The 15404-nt window shown below is 48.7% G+C and overlaps 1 protein-coding gene across 2 annotated transcripts in view; it reads right to left on the bottom strand.

Annotated features, from left to right (window-relative positions):
* EHBP1L1 (EH domain binding protein 1 like 1) overlaps positions 1-15404 on the bottom strand; it is a 42939-nt gene that overhangs the window by 8401 nt on the left and 19134 nt on the right. Inside the window, exons 8-14 of one of the 2 annotated variants that reach the window (XM_063316870.1) lie at positions 14926-15232; positions 11036-12698; positions 9852-10021; positions 9594-9642; positions 8077-9192; positions 1813-1861; positions 500-576 (exon numbers count right to left, since the gene is read on the bottom strand). In XM_063316870.1, the coding sequence (XP_063172940.1) occupies positions 500-576; positions 1813-1861; positions 8077-9192; positions 9594-9642; positions 9852-10021; positions 11036-12698; positions 14926-15232 (3431 nt within the window). The remainder of the gene's footprint in view (positions 1-499; positions 577-1812; positions 1862-8076; positions 9193-9593; positions 9643-9851; positions 10022-11035; positions 12699-14925; positions 15233-15404) is intronic. The other variant, XM_063316871.1, reaches the window with a different exon arrangement.

The raw sequence follows: 15404 nt of genomic DNA, 5'->3' as shown, positions 1-15404 counted from the left end.
TTTCTCATCCCACGAATCTATCCACCCGCCCAAAATATCACTCCTAATTTCTCAAGATTACCGAAACAAATCCGTGACAGTCTACTTATGCAGGAATGCCCAGATCCTTCAAGATCTCAGCATTCACGCACAAGATCCCCTAAAGGTGGGATTTCAGTAATTTCCTTTTAATTTTAAGTTTTTTAAAATTTTAATTGAATGCAATCGGATAGGTGTTCTGGTGCCTGGCTTCCAGATTAATGGCGAAAAAAGCAACCTTGAATAGGAAAAAGGAAAACAAAGGAGCTGAGATGTTAGCCTTGCATTTGCTTTGTTTTATGCAGGCTGGGCAGCTTCCTTCCTGGCCAAGCTTCCCGGGGCTAAATTTGCAGCTGTTTTTTTGCAGCTCAACCTCGCAGCTCCATTTTTAGTTCCTGCAAAAGCGAAGTTTACTCTCTGCAAAATGCCACGCCAATGATCCACTCTCCCCATATCCTCATGCCCTCATCCTGCATCTTACTGGAATTTCTTCTTCGTTGTTGCTGTTTTTGAATCCGGAGTCCAGAGGTTGATCCGGGGAAGTAACAGTTGAAGAGGCTGGAATGAAGAGAAAAACTTGGCTAATTGTAGGGATTGAGTAATGGGAAGACCTGGACTGATGAGGACCAGGGATTCAACAAAAACAAAAACCCTTACTTGGAGAGACAATATGGCATTATGTCCTGTTATTGTGGCTTCTCTTGAGGAACCCAAAACACAGGCCCACTTTGTCTTCCTGATGCTATTGGCCTTAAAAATACTTATTTCCAGGCCTTGCTGAAGTCAGTCTATTTCAACATTATTGTTCTATCGCTTTTATTACCTTCTTTTATTATATATTACTTTGTAAGGTAGATTTTTCAAATTTCAAATTTATTTTTTTCTTCTGTAGTCTGGGTTTTCAGTTTTTTTTCCTTTTATTCAGTCCTTTTTTCCTATTTTTATTTTTCATGATGTTTACGCGCAGTCTCATTTAATTGTCTCTCTAGTGTTTTTTATTAGTGTATTTAAGGGTTTTGTCCATTTTTATTCTAAGTTGTATTTTGAAAAAAAAACCTGTTACTTTGAAAGGTGTCTTAAACTTTTTTCTCTCAAGACCCCTTCCCACTTTAAAAAATTACAGAGGACCCCAAAAGAGCTTTTGTTTGTATGGGTTATATTTATCAATATTTACCATATTAAAAAATTAAAAAGGATGCATTTGCTGCCACTACCACTTCTCACAAATGTTTGATGGGATTTTAATATTGTATTATTTTTCAAGCTAGGCTGGCAAAGAATTTTGATTTCAAAGACCCCTGAGAGGGTCTAGGGGGATCCCCAGGGGTCCCAGGACCGCACTTTAAGAAACACTGACTTAGAGGATTGTATTAAGGGAAGACCCACCCTACATATACAAGCAGAGAAAATTTGCTTAATTTTTTTTCCTGAGAAGGAAACTGACCAATTATGCAGTTGATTCCCTTGGATTCTCTGCTAAAGTTGTGAAATTGAATGAGTCACAGTCCAAGACAGTGCTAGCTGGGGGAATCCTGGGAGTTGAAGTCCACATATCTTAAAGTTGCTAAGGTTGAGAAACACTGGTCCAAGGGGATGATAGAAGAAAGGACTGATTGCTTTAAAAAATGTGCAGAACACAAGGGTTTTCTAACCTTTGTGCATCTGCAGACAAAACTGGATGAAACAGCCTTGCACTCATTTTTCAACTCACCAGATACTGGGCCAATGGTTTGCTGAGCCTCCTGCAGCAGTTGGACCCAATTCCCATCACCCCCCCCCCAAATCCAAACTCACCTTGTTGTTTTGTTTGCTGGGCCTTTGTCCCTTCATTGTGAACATTATCCTGGATGAAGACAGAGTAGGAAGTGGTGATTCTCAATAAAGATTTAATCACAGCAAACTTTTCACAACTTTTGAAAAATCCTGGACAATATACTGGTAGTCCTCGCTTAACAACCCTTCTTTTGATGGTTTGGACTTACAATGGTGCTGGAAAAAACTGACTTACAACTAGTCCTCATACTTATGACTGTCACAGCAGGGGGGCCATGATCATGTGATCACGGTTTGGGCACTTTGCAACTGGTTCGCTTTTATGACTGTTACAGTGCCCCAAGGCCACGTGATCACCATTTTTGACCTTCCCAGCCGGCTTCTGGCAAGCAAAATCAATAGGGAACCACATGATTCACTTAATGACCACATGGTTTGCTTAATGCCCATGGTGATTTATTTAACTGATGCAAAAAAGGTCGTAAAATCAGGTCAGATTCACTTAATTACTGCTTCACTTAGGAACCAAAATTCTGGTCCCAATTGTGGTCATTAAGCGAGGACTATATAGCTTTATGTAAAATCACTGCCTTAATACTGTAAAAGCAAAAATCATCCTGAAAGATGACAGTTCAAAAGGCTTCCAATCAACATTTTTAAGAAATCTTTTTTAAAAGTTCTTTCAGGACAACAGTGTATTTGCCAAGTAAGATATAAAAGAAAGGGAGACTTGCAAAGGATTCCTGCCTTGGGCAGGGGGTTGGATTAGAAGACCTCCAAGGTCCCTCCCAACAGTATGATTCTATGGGGTGTTGGCTGAGAATTAAACAGAAACCTGTGTAATGTTATGTTGCCACAATTATTGTATTTGCAACAGAGAGAGCTTGTTCCTATGCCAAATAAAACCACAATGGCTATATTCACACAATGTGCAATGCAAAACAAATAGACAGAAGAAGACACAATGCAGCAACCTGATTCCCACAATGCAGGAGGACAAAGGCTGCCTTCTCACCACACCCCGAAAAATAACCACTTTTTAGCCTGTCTAGCTGAGCCACAAGCTGTCTGTAAGACAGAGTGTTGCTTAAAGGAACACTTAAAGTTCCTTAAAGTCAGCATCTGCAGTAATCTTCGCACCTAGAAATACGAAGTCTTTCACTGCTTCTACATTTTCTCCCTCTATTTGCCAGTTATCAATCAAGCGGGTTGCCATAATCTTGTCTTTTTTTGAGGTTTAGCTGCAAGCCAGCTTTTGCACTTTCTTCTTTCACCTTCATCATAAGGCTCCTCAGTTCCTCTTCGCTTTCAGCCATCAAAGTGGTATCATCTGCATATCTGAGATTGTTAATGTTCCCTCCAGCGATTTTCACTCCAGCCTTGGATTCCTCCAGCCCAGCATGTCCCGTGATGTGTTCTGCATACAAGTTGAATAGGTAGGGTGAGAGGATACAGCCCTGCCGTACTCCTTTCCCAATCTTAAACCAGTCTGTTGTTCCATGGTCTGTTCTTACTGTTGCTACTTGGTCGTTATTCCTCAGGAGGCAGACAAGATGACTTGGTATCCCCATACCACTAAGAACTTGCCACAATTTGTTATGGTCCACACAGTCAAAGGCTTTAGAATAGTCAATAAAACAGAAATAGATGTTTTTCTGAAACTCCCTGGCCTTTTCCATGATCCAGTGGATATTGGCAATTTGGTCCCTAGTTCCTCTGCCTTTTCTAAACCCAGCTTGTGCGTCTGGCAATTCTTGTTCCATGAACTGCTGAAGTCCACCTTGCAGGATCTTGAGCATTACCTTACTGACATGTGAAATGAGTGCCACTGTTTGATAGTTTGAACATTCTTTAGTGTTTCCCTTTTTTGGTATGGGGATGTAAGTTGATTTTTTCCAGTCTGATGGCCATTCTTGTGTTTTCCAAATTTGCTGGCGTATAGCATGCATTACCTTGACAGCATCATCTTGCAAGATTTTGAACAGTTCAGCTGGGATGCCGTCGTCTCCTGCTGCCTTGTTGTTAGCAATGCTTCTTAAGGCCCACTCAACCTCACTCTTCAGGATGTCTGGCTCTAGCTCACTGACCACACCGTCAAAGCTATCCCCGATATCGTTATCCTTCCTATACAGGTCTTCCGTATATTCTTGCCACCTTTTCTTGATCTCTTCTTCTTCTGTTAGGTCCTTGCCATCTTTGTTTTTGATCATACCCATTTTGGCCTGGAATTTACCTCCGATGTTTCTAATTTTCTGGAAGAGGTCTCTTGTCCTTCCTATTCTATTGTCTTCTTCCACTTCCGCGCATTGTTTGTTTACAAATAATTCCTTATCTCTTCTGGCTAACCTCTGGAATTTTGCATTTAATTGGGCATATCTCCCCCTATCACTGTTGCCTTTTGCTTTCCTTCTTTCTTGGGCTACTTCTAGTGTCTCAGCAGACAGCCATTTTGCCTTCTTGGTTTTCTCTTTCTTTGGGATGTATTTTGTTGCCGCCTCCTGAACACTGCTGCGGACTTCTGTCCATAGTTCTTCCGGGACCCTATCTACTAAGTCCAGTCCCTTAAATCTATTCTTCACCTCCACTGCATATTCCTTAGGAATATTAGTGAGCTCATATCTAGCTGATCTGTGGGTCTTCCCTAATCTCTTGAGTCTGATCCTAAATTGTGCAAGAAGAAGTTCGTGATCGGAACTACAGTCAGCTCCAGGTCTTGTTTTTACCGACTGTATAGATGTCCGCCACCTTTGGCTGCAAAGGATGTCGTCAATCTGGTTTCGGTGTTGTCCATCTGGGGAAGTCCAGGTATAAAGCCGTCTCTTAGGTTGTTGGAAGGGAGTGTTTGTTATGCACATTGAGTTGTCTTGGCAAAATTCTATCAGCCTATGTCCTGCTTCGTTTTGTTCTCCCAGGCCAGGCTTACCTGTAATTCCAGGTGTCCTTTGACTGCCCACCTTAGCATTCCAGTCTCCCGTGATGAAAATAACGTCTCTTTTAGGCGTGTTGTCCAGTAGGTGCTGCAGATCCTCATAGAACTGCTCTACCTCAGCTTCTTCAGCATCTGTGGTTGGGGCGTATATTTGGATCACCGTGATGTTAGATGGCTTGCCCTGAATTCGAATTGAGATCATTCTATCGTTTTTGGGATTGTATCCAAGCACTGTTTAGCCACTTTACTATTTATTATGAAGGCTACTCCATTTCTTCTGTGGTCCTCAGTGGTCATTTGATGTGAAGTGGCCCATTCCAGTCCATTCCAGTTCGCTGACGCCCAAAATGTCTATCTTTAATCTTGACATTTCACCAATAACCACATCCAGTTTGCCCTGGCTCATAGATCTTACATTCCAGGTTCCGATGGTGTGTTGATCCTTAGAACATCGGATTCGCCGTTCACCACCAGCACCGTCGGCCGCTAGCCGTCCTTTCGGCTTTGAGCTAGCTGCGTCATCACGTCTGGGGCTAGTTGAGCTCATCCTCGGTTCCTCCCCAGTAGCATTTTGACCGTCTTCCGACCTGGGGGTCTCTCTCATCTTCCGATGGTATACCGACATATCTCTGGTTGTACTGATCCATTGAGTTTTCACGGCAAGAATACTGGGGTGGGTTGCCATCACCTTCCCCAGGGATCGCATTTAGTCTGACCTCTCTGTCACGACCTTCCCGTCTTGGGTGGCCCTTCACGGTTTAGCTCATGGCACCACTGAGGTGCTCAAGCTCCAGCACCACCACCAGGTAACGATCCTTTGCTGAAGTAACGATCCTTTGCTGAAGGATCAGAATGTCAGCTAAGGTATAATTAAGAGTAAGAGATTAAGTAAATAAAATAAGCATTTATATCTGGAGAAGGTCGGAAGCCACCTTACCTTTTCATGCTATTCTTGCATTTTTTTACTTTTCTTTTTTCTTTTAATTCTGTATTCAAGCTGTTCTGTACTTTGTATTTTAACTTTACTTTGAAATTCTAATAAAGGTCTTTAAAAAAAAAGAGTGTGTGCTCCAAAGGATAAGGTTGGAATTCTGCAGAATGCTAAACTTGCTCCATTTTATCTTGGTTTGTCTTTTTGTTATGCGTGGCCTAGCAATATTTTTATTTGTTTGTTTGTTTGTTTGTTTATTAAATTTATATCCCACCCTGAAAGTCAGATAAACAGCACAGGTAGAAATTTTCTCAGGTCTGCAGCAATGAAGACATTCTCATCCGAAATTGCTTAGGGCTTTATGTGCCCCAAGAAGGTAGTTTTTATTATGACCAGAGATTGGGGGGAAAAAAACAACAAAAGATGGCATAATAAACACTGAGCAAGTGAATATTAGTTAAGAGGGCCCAAATAAAAATTAAATAAAAATTTAATTCAGATAAACCAGGAGTTGGGCTGGTAGTGAATGAACCACCAACTCTCTTGCTTTGAAATGTGGCCCAAATCTGTCACGTGGCTGTTGCAGTTCATGCCAGTTGTGACTTCTGAATCAAGCAGAACACACACACTGCAGAAATAGCTTTGGGGCAGGGCAAAATAGCGGCTAAACTCAGTTGCCCAAAGATTGGTTCCTAGATCAAGGGCAGAACAGATTTTTTAGGCTTAGGGGTGCATTTATGTCTCCCCCACACCTGGCATCACTGAAATGAGCAGGGCTGAAATTTAAAGAGGTTGGATGGCCATCCGTCGGGATGCTGCACTGAAGAATTCCTGCACTAAGTAGAGGGTTGGTCTAGATGATCTTGAAGATCCCATCGTTTGCCCCTTCAAATCTTCCCCTGAATGGGGGAATTCAGGTGCATTGAGGAGACTCCAGGAGATTTTAAGAGTCACTACCAATACTTTAAACCTCTTTAACACCCTCCCTACCCCCTCAAAACCCAATTGGTCCTTCTGTGTGCTTATTCTCTATGTAAACAGCGATTTCTCTCTTCAGTCAGCACCAATGTTTCAAAGGGACTTCTGGAAGTCACACCCAAGGCTTTGTGCAGACAGAATCCTGCTTTAAACATCATATTCTCATACCCGAAAAGTGTGAGAAGTCAAGTCCAGGGTAAACCCCAGTTGGAAGAGTGATGTGCTGTTAACAATTGATTGGCACCTCTGTGGTTATTTTATTGCTATTTATTATTTTATGCTGTTCTTTGATGGACAGGGTAAATGCAGATTTATTTTAAGGGTACATTATGCTTTAAACCACCGTGACTTGTTCTAAACCCAGTGCTTTTTAACCTCAGCAGCTTTAAGATGCGTGGCCTTCAACTCCCAGAATGGCTGGCTGGGGAATTCTGGGAGTTGAAGGCCACGCATCTTAAAGCTGTTGAGGTTGAGAAACACCACCATTTCTCAACTTATATCCCAACTTTCATTGAGGAACTCAAGGGGAGTTGCCCAGAGCTGGCTGGGGAATTCTGGGAGTTGAAGGCCACGCATCTTAAAGCTGTTGAGGTTGAGAAACACCACCATTTCTCAACTTTGCCAATTTTAAGATTGTAAATATACTCACTCAGAGATCCACTTCGATTAGAAAAACCTTCTTGCTGATCTCGCCCCGTTTGACAAAATCCCCAAAATAAATCCCCAAGCATAATACCAGTACAACCCAGTACAGTGAGTCCTCACTTAACGACGCTAATTGGGACCAGAATTTATGTCACTAAGTGAAGTGGATTTTAGGCGAAACATCACAGTGCCCCTGTGGTTGTAAGTGCGGGCCAGTTGCCAAGCGCCCAAATTTGGATCATGTGACTGCAGGGGCGCTGCAACAGCCGTAACTTTGAGGACTGGCCATAACTACCATTCATTCAGCACCATCATAACTTTGAACAGTTGCTGAACGAGTGGTTGTTAAGCGAGGACTAAGTGGTTACTTAGACTGGCATCAGGGAGACCCAAGTTCAAACTCTCAGCCCCATTTGGGGAGTTTGGGCAGTCGCTCTCTCTCAGCCCAACTACAGGGTTGTCGTAAGGAAAATTCTAGGAAGGAGTGATGTATAAATCTATATAATCATAGGCAGGATGGCTACTTATCTTGGAGAGCCAGTGTGCTGTCAAGATGCAGATTTGGAGTGACCCTGGAGAGATTCGGGTTCAAATCAGCCTACTTTGCAGGGCTGTTGTAGGGGGAGAGGAAGCTCTGGGCAACTCCCCTTGAGTTCCTCAATGAAAGTTGGGATATAAATCCAATCGGCCTTCCAATGTTAAAAAAATATATATATCCCTACCGAGATCAGAGCATCAACGGCCCAAGCGTGCAACGGTCTCAACCTGGCTTTTTTCCAAGCCCCCCCCGGGCACCACTCACCACAGCCGGTCGCTGGCCGAGCTCCTCTGCCTGTCCGTCCCCCTCTGCCTCGTCCACCGAGAAGGACTCGCTCTTCAGCCGTGAGCGCCGTTTCTTCACCAGGTCCGCATCGCGCACGTGAGCAAAGGCAGACTTGGCGGCGTGGGGCCGGGGAGGCACGACGGGGCCCGGGCTGCCCACCGAGAGGGCGCGCTGCAGGGGGCGCTCCACGCTGCTGCGGGAGGCGAGCCGTTTTGGCCGGGGAGGGGCGACCACTTTCTCCTCCTGGCCGGCTGACGGCCTCCCCCCGCCCTTGGCCGCCTCCGCCCCACAGCTCCCAGAATCCTCCTGGTCCCGGCTGGGGGCAGCTGGGGAGCTGTTGGCCAGCCCCTCCCCATCGTGCCTTGGGGTCTGAACCTCTGGGGCCACCCCCTGTTCCAAGGCCGGAGGGGCACCGTTGACCAAACTGGCTGGGTTGCAGCTTTCGGCCGGAAGATGCTGGGCGTTCGGGGCACCTTCGCCTGCCACTTTCTCATTGGCATTGGCGCTCTTGGCTTTATAATCCACAGGACCAAGAAGTGCGGCTTTACGTCCTTCAGGGGCAACCCTGTTTTCGGCTTCCGATCCTTTGGCGACGGCACTGCCCGCCACCCCCGAGCCGTTCTCCTGCTCCATGCCTGGCTGTGCCTCGCTCTCGTTGCGGGGGGCTTCATTCCCAGAATCCTTCGCATAGGCTGCCTCCTCAGCCTTCCCAGAATTCTCTGGGAGAGCAGGGCTCCCTTCTGCTTCCTGTTTTTCCTCTGCCATAACGTCCAACCCTGTGGCTTTCCCAGAATCCTCCTTGGCATCCAGCCTCCCCAGCTTCTCTCCCTGGCTAGTGTTACTCTGCAGATGTTGGGAGTAAAAAACGGCCGGATCAATGGATCCGGAGGAATCCGAGTCGAACTTGCCCACCTTGTAGGTGGTTTCGCTACTGTGGCTGGCAAACTGCACCACGTTCAGCTCCTGCCCGGTGAAAAATGCTTGGATCTGGCAGAGGTATGTCATGACGATCAGCCGATCGGGCACCGTCAGGAACACCATGTCGGCTGGGTCCATCACCCGAGAGATGCCCAGCGTGGCAAAGCCATCAAAGGCCTGATCGCAGAAGGAGAAAAGAAACTCAGAACTGACTGCCTCTTTCCCCGTAGGAAAATACTGTGTGTTAATGTTATCGACCCTTCCTTAGCAACTGCCAGTTGCTTCCCTCACCCAGGATGCCCAAAAAGTTTCTCAGGACAACACAAGACTCTTCTGGGTCATCTTGAAAGACTGCCCATTTTACAGTTGGAAGTACTGAGGCTGACAAGGAGGGCAACATTAACCATTTTCCTGAAGACCCAGACTGCTCACTTCTCCATTTCTTGCCTAAATTATCCTTTCCGAGAACAAACGTATGAAATGATCCAGGCCACCGGAAAACTCAGGGATGAGGGAAGGATCTGGCATCTTCCCCACCCATCTGACAAGGTGTTAAGGGGCTTGGAAACGTCACTCACCAGTTTATTGTTCTGCTTGATATCGAGTGGATCCAGAGCTTCGTAATTGCTGAAGGCAAAAGAGGGGAAAAAGAAAATCTGTGAATATTTCCATCTGGGGTGCCCTGACCAACATCCCCAATTAATCCATTTTTACCCCATCACTTCTAGGGAAAGACCAGTGGCTCCGGTGGGGAGAGAAGGGAGAAGCTAAATCACATAATATTATTGTGGATCAATAACTCTATTTGCCAGAGAGTATTCCTGGCCTCAACTCACATCTTCTCTGGATGGAAGTGGTGCAGAATGGCACAGAAAGCCAGGCCACTGCGCCAAGACGTCGTGAAATTGGTCACGCGGACCCCACGATAGCCAGCTGTCACCTCCTGGCACCACTGGAGCAGGCCCTGGCTGGAATTCACCAGCGCGGGGCTGCTGAGGGGCTTGGCCTGAGAAGGGGAGAAGGTGAAATAAGAGGGTTGTGAGGTCAGGGAGCAAAGATCCCAGCCCTGCCGAGCCTTCAGCGTGGCAGCGTTTTCTGGATCAAGTGGCCACCTCTGTATTCCAGAGCAAGGACCACATCTGGGGGGTGCTGGATGCCCCAGGACCATGCTTAAAAAAGGAGGTGGACTTCAAGGATTCCCATTAAATCAAGTGTGGTTAATGGGACTGTTCCAATCATTTGCCAGCGCTGTGACATTGCCAATTCCAATTTGGCAGCATCTTTGAGACAGGCTGTAAGGCTTGAGGGTGGGGGTTATCTGCAGCTGGGCCTCAAGTTGCCCCCCCTCCCCATGGAACATCCTGGTCTCCCACAGTCAGGGCAAAACTGTCACGCAAGGTGGGCCCCATGGGAGCCATAGCCATGCAAATGGACAGATCAGGAGTGGTCAGTCTGGAAAGGATTTTCCTCCACAGCACCACTGTGTTACAGAATGAAAGCAAGTCCTGCCAGCAACATCTGTATCCAGGAGCAGATTTGGCAGGAATGCAGAATTCACAAGGCGTCACTTTGTCAGCACCTTAGCAAAGTGTCCTCTTTGGATTTCTGGTTTGGCCCCAGGGGATTCAGGGCCAAATAAAGACCATCTCAGCTGTGCCCCTGTTGTGCATCCCACTTTAGGCTGTATTTTGCCCCACCTGGCTGTTCCTTTTAAACATCCCATAATGCTCCCCATACCCATGATGCTAGACCCAAAGGCCTTGAAGGCTCTAAGCTGCTGGGCACCACTGGCCACAGATCATTCTAACGCAGACCCATCAAAGAAATACACTTCGGGGTCGCTGCCCTTTCTCAACCACCCTCCCTCCCCTCCCTATGCCAGCAGAGCCTCCCCAACAGTGCCCACGTGCCAGGCAGAAGCATCCACCAACCCAACAAGAATTAGCCGAGCGTTTACAAGGGTCAAGAGAAGCAGCCAGATGCAAAGGAAAGGGAGGGGGCTGAGCCCAGCTGTCTATACCTGGTCTTTCCCTTCAGGTCCCAAATCTGGGGCTATGCCACGGGGCACGGGGCTCAGCCCTGGGGCTTCCTGGCAGGGCCCAGAGCTCCTACGGGGACCTGGGGCAGGCAGGGCAGAATCCCGAGATGCTGGCAGGCAGGGAGCATCCGAGGGGGCAGCCTCCAGCTCTGTGGGTCTCTCGGACAATCCACGCCCTTCCGAGGGCCTCTCTGGGCTTTCTTCTCCATGGTCTGGCAGACTTTGGCTTGGGGGGCCATCCTGGGAAGCCTGGGGTCTTTCCAAGGTGGGACCACTGTCCCAAGGCGAACCTGAGCCCCAAACTTCTGGGTCATCTGGCCACATTCGGCCCAAAGCCTCCGGGCTCCCATTCAGACGGGCTTCTGTGGTGGCATCTTCCAGGACATCTTCTGAATGTTTCTTCTGGCCACCTTCCTCCTGACCTTGTTGCTCTCCATCCTTGGTCACAGCACGCTCCATTTCAGCCCCCACAGGGACTCCCCTCCCTTCTGCATCCCTTCTATCCCCGGTTCCCTCGTTCTCGCTTTCCCACCTCCGGGGTCCTGGCTGTTCCAAAGGGCTTTGGGGAGTGCCCCCTGCCACTGCCAGTCCCCCCCCAGCTTTCCTCCCCTCCTCCAGGTCAGGCAGAGCAGCAGGAGCGAGGGGGGGTTCCTCCAGCAGGGCCCCCCCACCCGTCTCGTCCCTATCCGTCTCCGGAGGCGAAGGCAGAAGTCCTGACCCAGGGCTGCCTGCCTCGTTCTCCATCCCCAGCTGTCCTCGCTGCGAGGAGGATCCTGGAGAAAGCCTGTCTAGAGGGACATCCACCTTTTCGGAACCCCCCTCACCTGCCTCACCCACAATCTGGGCCACCTCCTCTGCAGGGAGGGTTTCTAAGGCAGGCGCCAAGGGCTCCTCTGCCCTCCGACTCCCCTGCCCGTCAACCTCACCCTTCTCCTCCTCCATTCCAGCGGACAGCTCCAAAGCCTTTTTCGGCACAGCCCCTGCCTCGCTGCCCCAAAGCCCCTCTTTGATCCTCTTTGGCTCTTCCTCCTTCACATCCTCCGTCGCCATCTCAGCATCGCCTTCTCTGGCGTCTTCCACCGGCTCCGACAGAACACCGCCACTTGGCACTTCAGGAGTGGCGCTCAGCACAGGGTCTTCTTCCGTGATGTCCTGGACTTCACCCGCTGCGGCTTCCGGAAAATCCCACGCTGCTGGTGATGGGCCCCCGATGGGAGGGAGAGCCAGGCAGGCTGCATCCAGAGACAATCCCGGGGCATCTGGCTTGCCGGTGATGACAACAGGATCGCCTTTGGCAAGGGCTGCATTCTCCATAAAACACATCACCACTGAGCTCCCGAGCAGGGACAGAAAAGGCGCCATCTCCCCCCGGCTCTCGTGTCCTGTTTTGTCCAGGGGTGGGCTATCCAGCCTAACGGACGTGGGAAGAGGAACCAGGCTGTCCTCCCGAAGTGCAGGTGTCTCCACCACAGGAGCCGGGGGGTCCAAGCACCCCGTCGCCTCCCCCCGCATGCGTTTCTGCACGGGGGGATCCTCGGATGTAAACGGCAAAAGGAATCTCTCAACAGATTCCTTTGGCGTGCTCTTTCTCCTTGGTGGTGGAGAAACAGGGCGCTGTTCCCGGGGTTTCCAGATATCGTTGGGCCTGGAGGGTGGGAGAAAAAGAAGATATTCTGAATTTGGGGCCTTGAAGGGCAGGCTGGCTCCTGCAGTGAACAAAAAAAAATCAAATGGCGTAATTTTCACGGGACTGGGAAGGCAGGAGGGAGAGTTAACTTGCAGATCCTTGAACCCAGCCTCAGCCCCTGGGTTTATCCCATTTAATAAAAGCCAGAGTGTTTTTTCCAGAATTCTAGCTCTCCTAGAGAAGCAACTAAAGGGAAATGCTTCAGTCTGGCTACTGCCTTCCAAAAACATTGCTAGGCAAATAGAAGGAAGAACAAAGTTAAATTCAGGGCAACAGAAAGGGTCTGCTTTTGTTTTTTTAAGGGGTCAGGACAAGCACCCACTGTGGCCACGTTCAAGGTGAGAGGCCATGACAAATAAATAGAATAAAAATCATGAGCTCTTTCTCTCTTTTTCCCTCCTTTTCACTTTGCCTCTGGTTTATCTCTCTTTTGAAGTTTATAGTACTTTTTTCCTGTTTTGTTTTGTCTCTTCATTAAAATGGGAGAAAAATGACGGCCCAAAATCATGGCAACAGTGCCTGTTACATTTATGCATAACTGTGTGGTTCTTCTTCTGGTTTATTGTTTGCTTTGTGGTCATTGTTCGCCATCGAGAGTCATTGAGGAGGGATAGAGTTTAGTTCATTCCAGACCAAGGGAACCCAGAGTGTTGGCACTTGTGAATTACAGATAGTGCTCGACTTATGACCACTCATTTAACTATGGTCCAAAGTTACGACGGCCTCAGAATGGGCACTTCACGGCTTGTAAAGCACTTCTGAGTGTAGCAAAACATTGCGCACCCCCCCCCCCAGACACATGATCACATTTCAGGCGCTTGGCAACCAGCTCACATTTACAACTGGTTGCAGCGTCCCGCGGTCACACGATCGCATTTTGCAATTTTTCTGCCGTTTTCCGTTGGGGAAGCTAGATTTGCTTAATGAACATGGTGATTTGCTTAACGACCTGTGATTTGCTTAATGACCTGTGAGTCGCTTAACGACCGCTGTAAAATTGGTCATAAAATCAGGTCTGGTCACTTGGTGGCTCAACTTACAACTGCAACGACTTACAATTCCGGTCCCAATTGTGGTTGTAAGTCAAAGACTAGCTGTCCACGAAAGTAAGGTATGCATCCTCCCTTCAACAGTCCCCAGAAGGGTCCATCTGTGCAAAGGATTATGGCCCAGAGCCATTTCAAATGCCTGACTTATGGAACTCCCTGTCACAAGATGCAGCAATTGTGCTAATTTTGGGAGCAGGCTATTAATGGCTTTTAATAATGACAGCTATACGGGTGTCTGTTCCTCTGTGCTCTGCTTGCGGATTTCTCAGGGGCACCTGAGTGGCTGCGGCAAGGATAAATCCTGGGCCAGGTTTTTCGCTGAAATTAGTCAAAACATGGTGCCAAAGAGTGAAATCTTCAGGGTGCTTAAAGCATCTGGGGCAGCGTGCTCTGCTCAGCAAACAACACTTCCTAAAACAGGATCTCGCTATGGTAGGACACAAGGAAGGAGAAAGAGAAGGAGGGGAGGGGGGAAGGGGAGAAAAAAAGGAAGCAGTGGAGAGGAGAGGAAAGAAGAAAGGAAGAAGAAAAAGAACAGAAAAGAAGGATGAGCGAGGGAGGGAGTAGGAAAGCATCAAAAGGAGAACGTACTGCCCTTCCCTGATGTTCTTGTCAAAGGTTCGCACTTGGCACAGGGAAGGTGACGCAGCTGCTGCAGGGCAGTATCCTCCCTCCGCCTCCCCCATCCTTCTAAACTGCAAAATGCACCCCCTCCCCGCCGACCATAGATTTCTCACTTCCCATTCCTTCTGCCTGCAGACTTCTCTTTTCCACTCAGTGGAACAAACTCAATTCTTCCAAGGGGGGGAGGAGGAGGAGGGGGAAACTCTATCCAGCAGACCTCCTCCATCTCACACCCCCCCCGCCCAGCTAAAGAAAGCTACCAGCCTGAGCCCTGCTGAGCCTTTGTGCTGCCACGTGCATTTAAACCATCAGAAATAAAGGCCCTCCCTGGAGGTTGGGAGAAGGTGCCCCTGAGCCCTGCCTCAGACAGCGGTGAGATAAACAGAGGCCGGAGGCCAAAAGCATGGAGCTGGCTGTGCCCCCCTGGCATGCCACCCCCTCCACCTTTCACACCTGCAACTAGATGCCAACTTCGGAGTCCCAAACACGCCTTCAGAAGATGCGGTCCTCACCTTGTGTCGGTGGCGCTCGGCAACGCTGGCTGTCCCGGCCCCGTGCTTGCGTTCTCCTCTTCAGCCCCTGCCTGCACTGATGCTTGGGAAGTGTCCGCCACGCGGTTCCTGGTCCCCGGCCCTCCTGGGATGCCACTCGGTGCTCCCGCCGGCCGTGCACCGCTCACCCCGCCGTGCCCCGCACTCCCGGTACACTCCTCACCACTTACGTCAGACGAGAGCGCCTCAGAAGCAACAGGAGCGGCCTTGGAATCTCCGGAGACTTTTCCACGGCTCACCACGGCTGGCTCGGAGACCGCTGCCACGGCTGAGAGGAGAAGGGAGCAAAGGCCGGCTGAGAAAAACTATACAAGGGAAATGGGCTGTAACGTGTATTTTTGGTGCCACATCTCCCTTCTCTCGTCCTGGCTCAAAGCAGCTGATGGTAAGGGCACCGTTATGCCCTTAACGGTGGGGAAAAGTTGCATAAAGAGAACAAG

Source organism: Candoia aspera, chromosome 17 (genome assembly GCF_035149785.1).
Source record: "Candoia aspera isolate rCanAsp1 chromosome 17, rCanAsp1.hap2, whole genome shotgun sequence".
Lineage (NCBI taxonomy): Eukaryota > Metazoa > Chordata > Lepidosauria > Squamata > Boidae > Candoia > Candoia aspera.
Note: the sequence above shows the minus strand (reverse complement) of the source record. Positions and strands in the feature narration are given on the sequence as shown.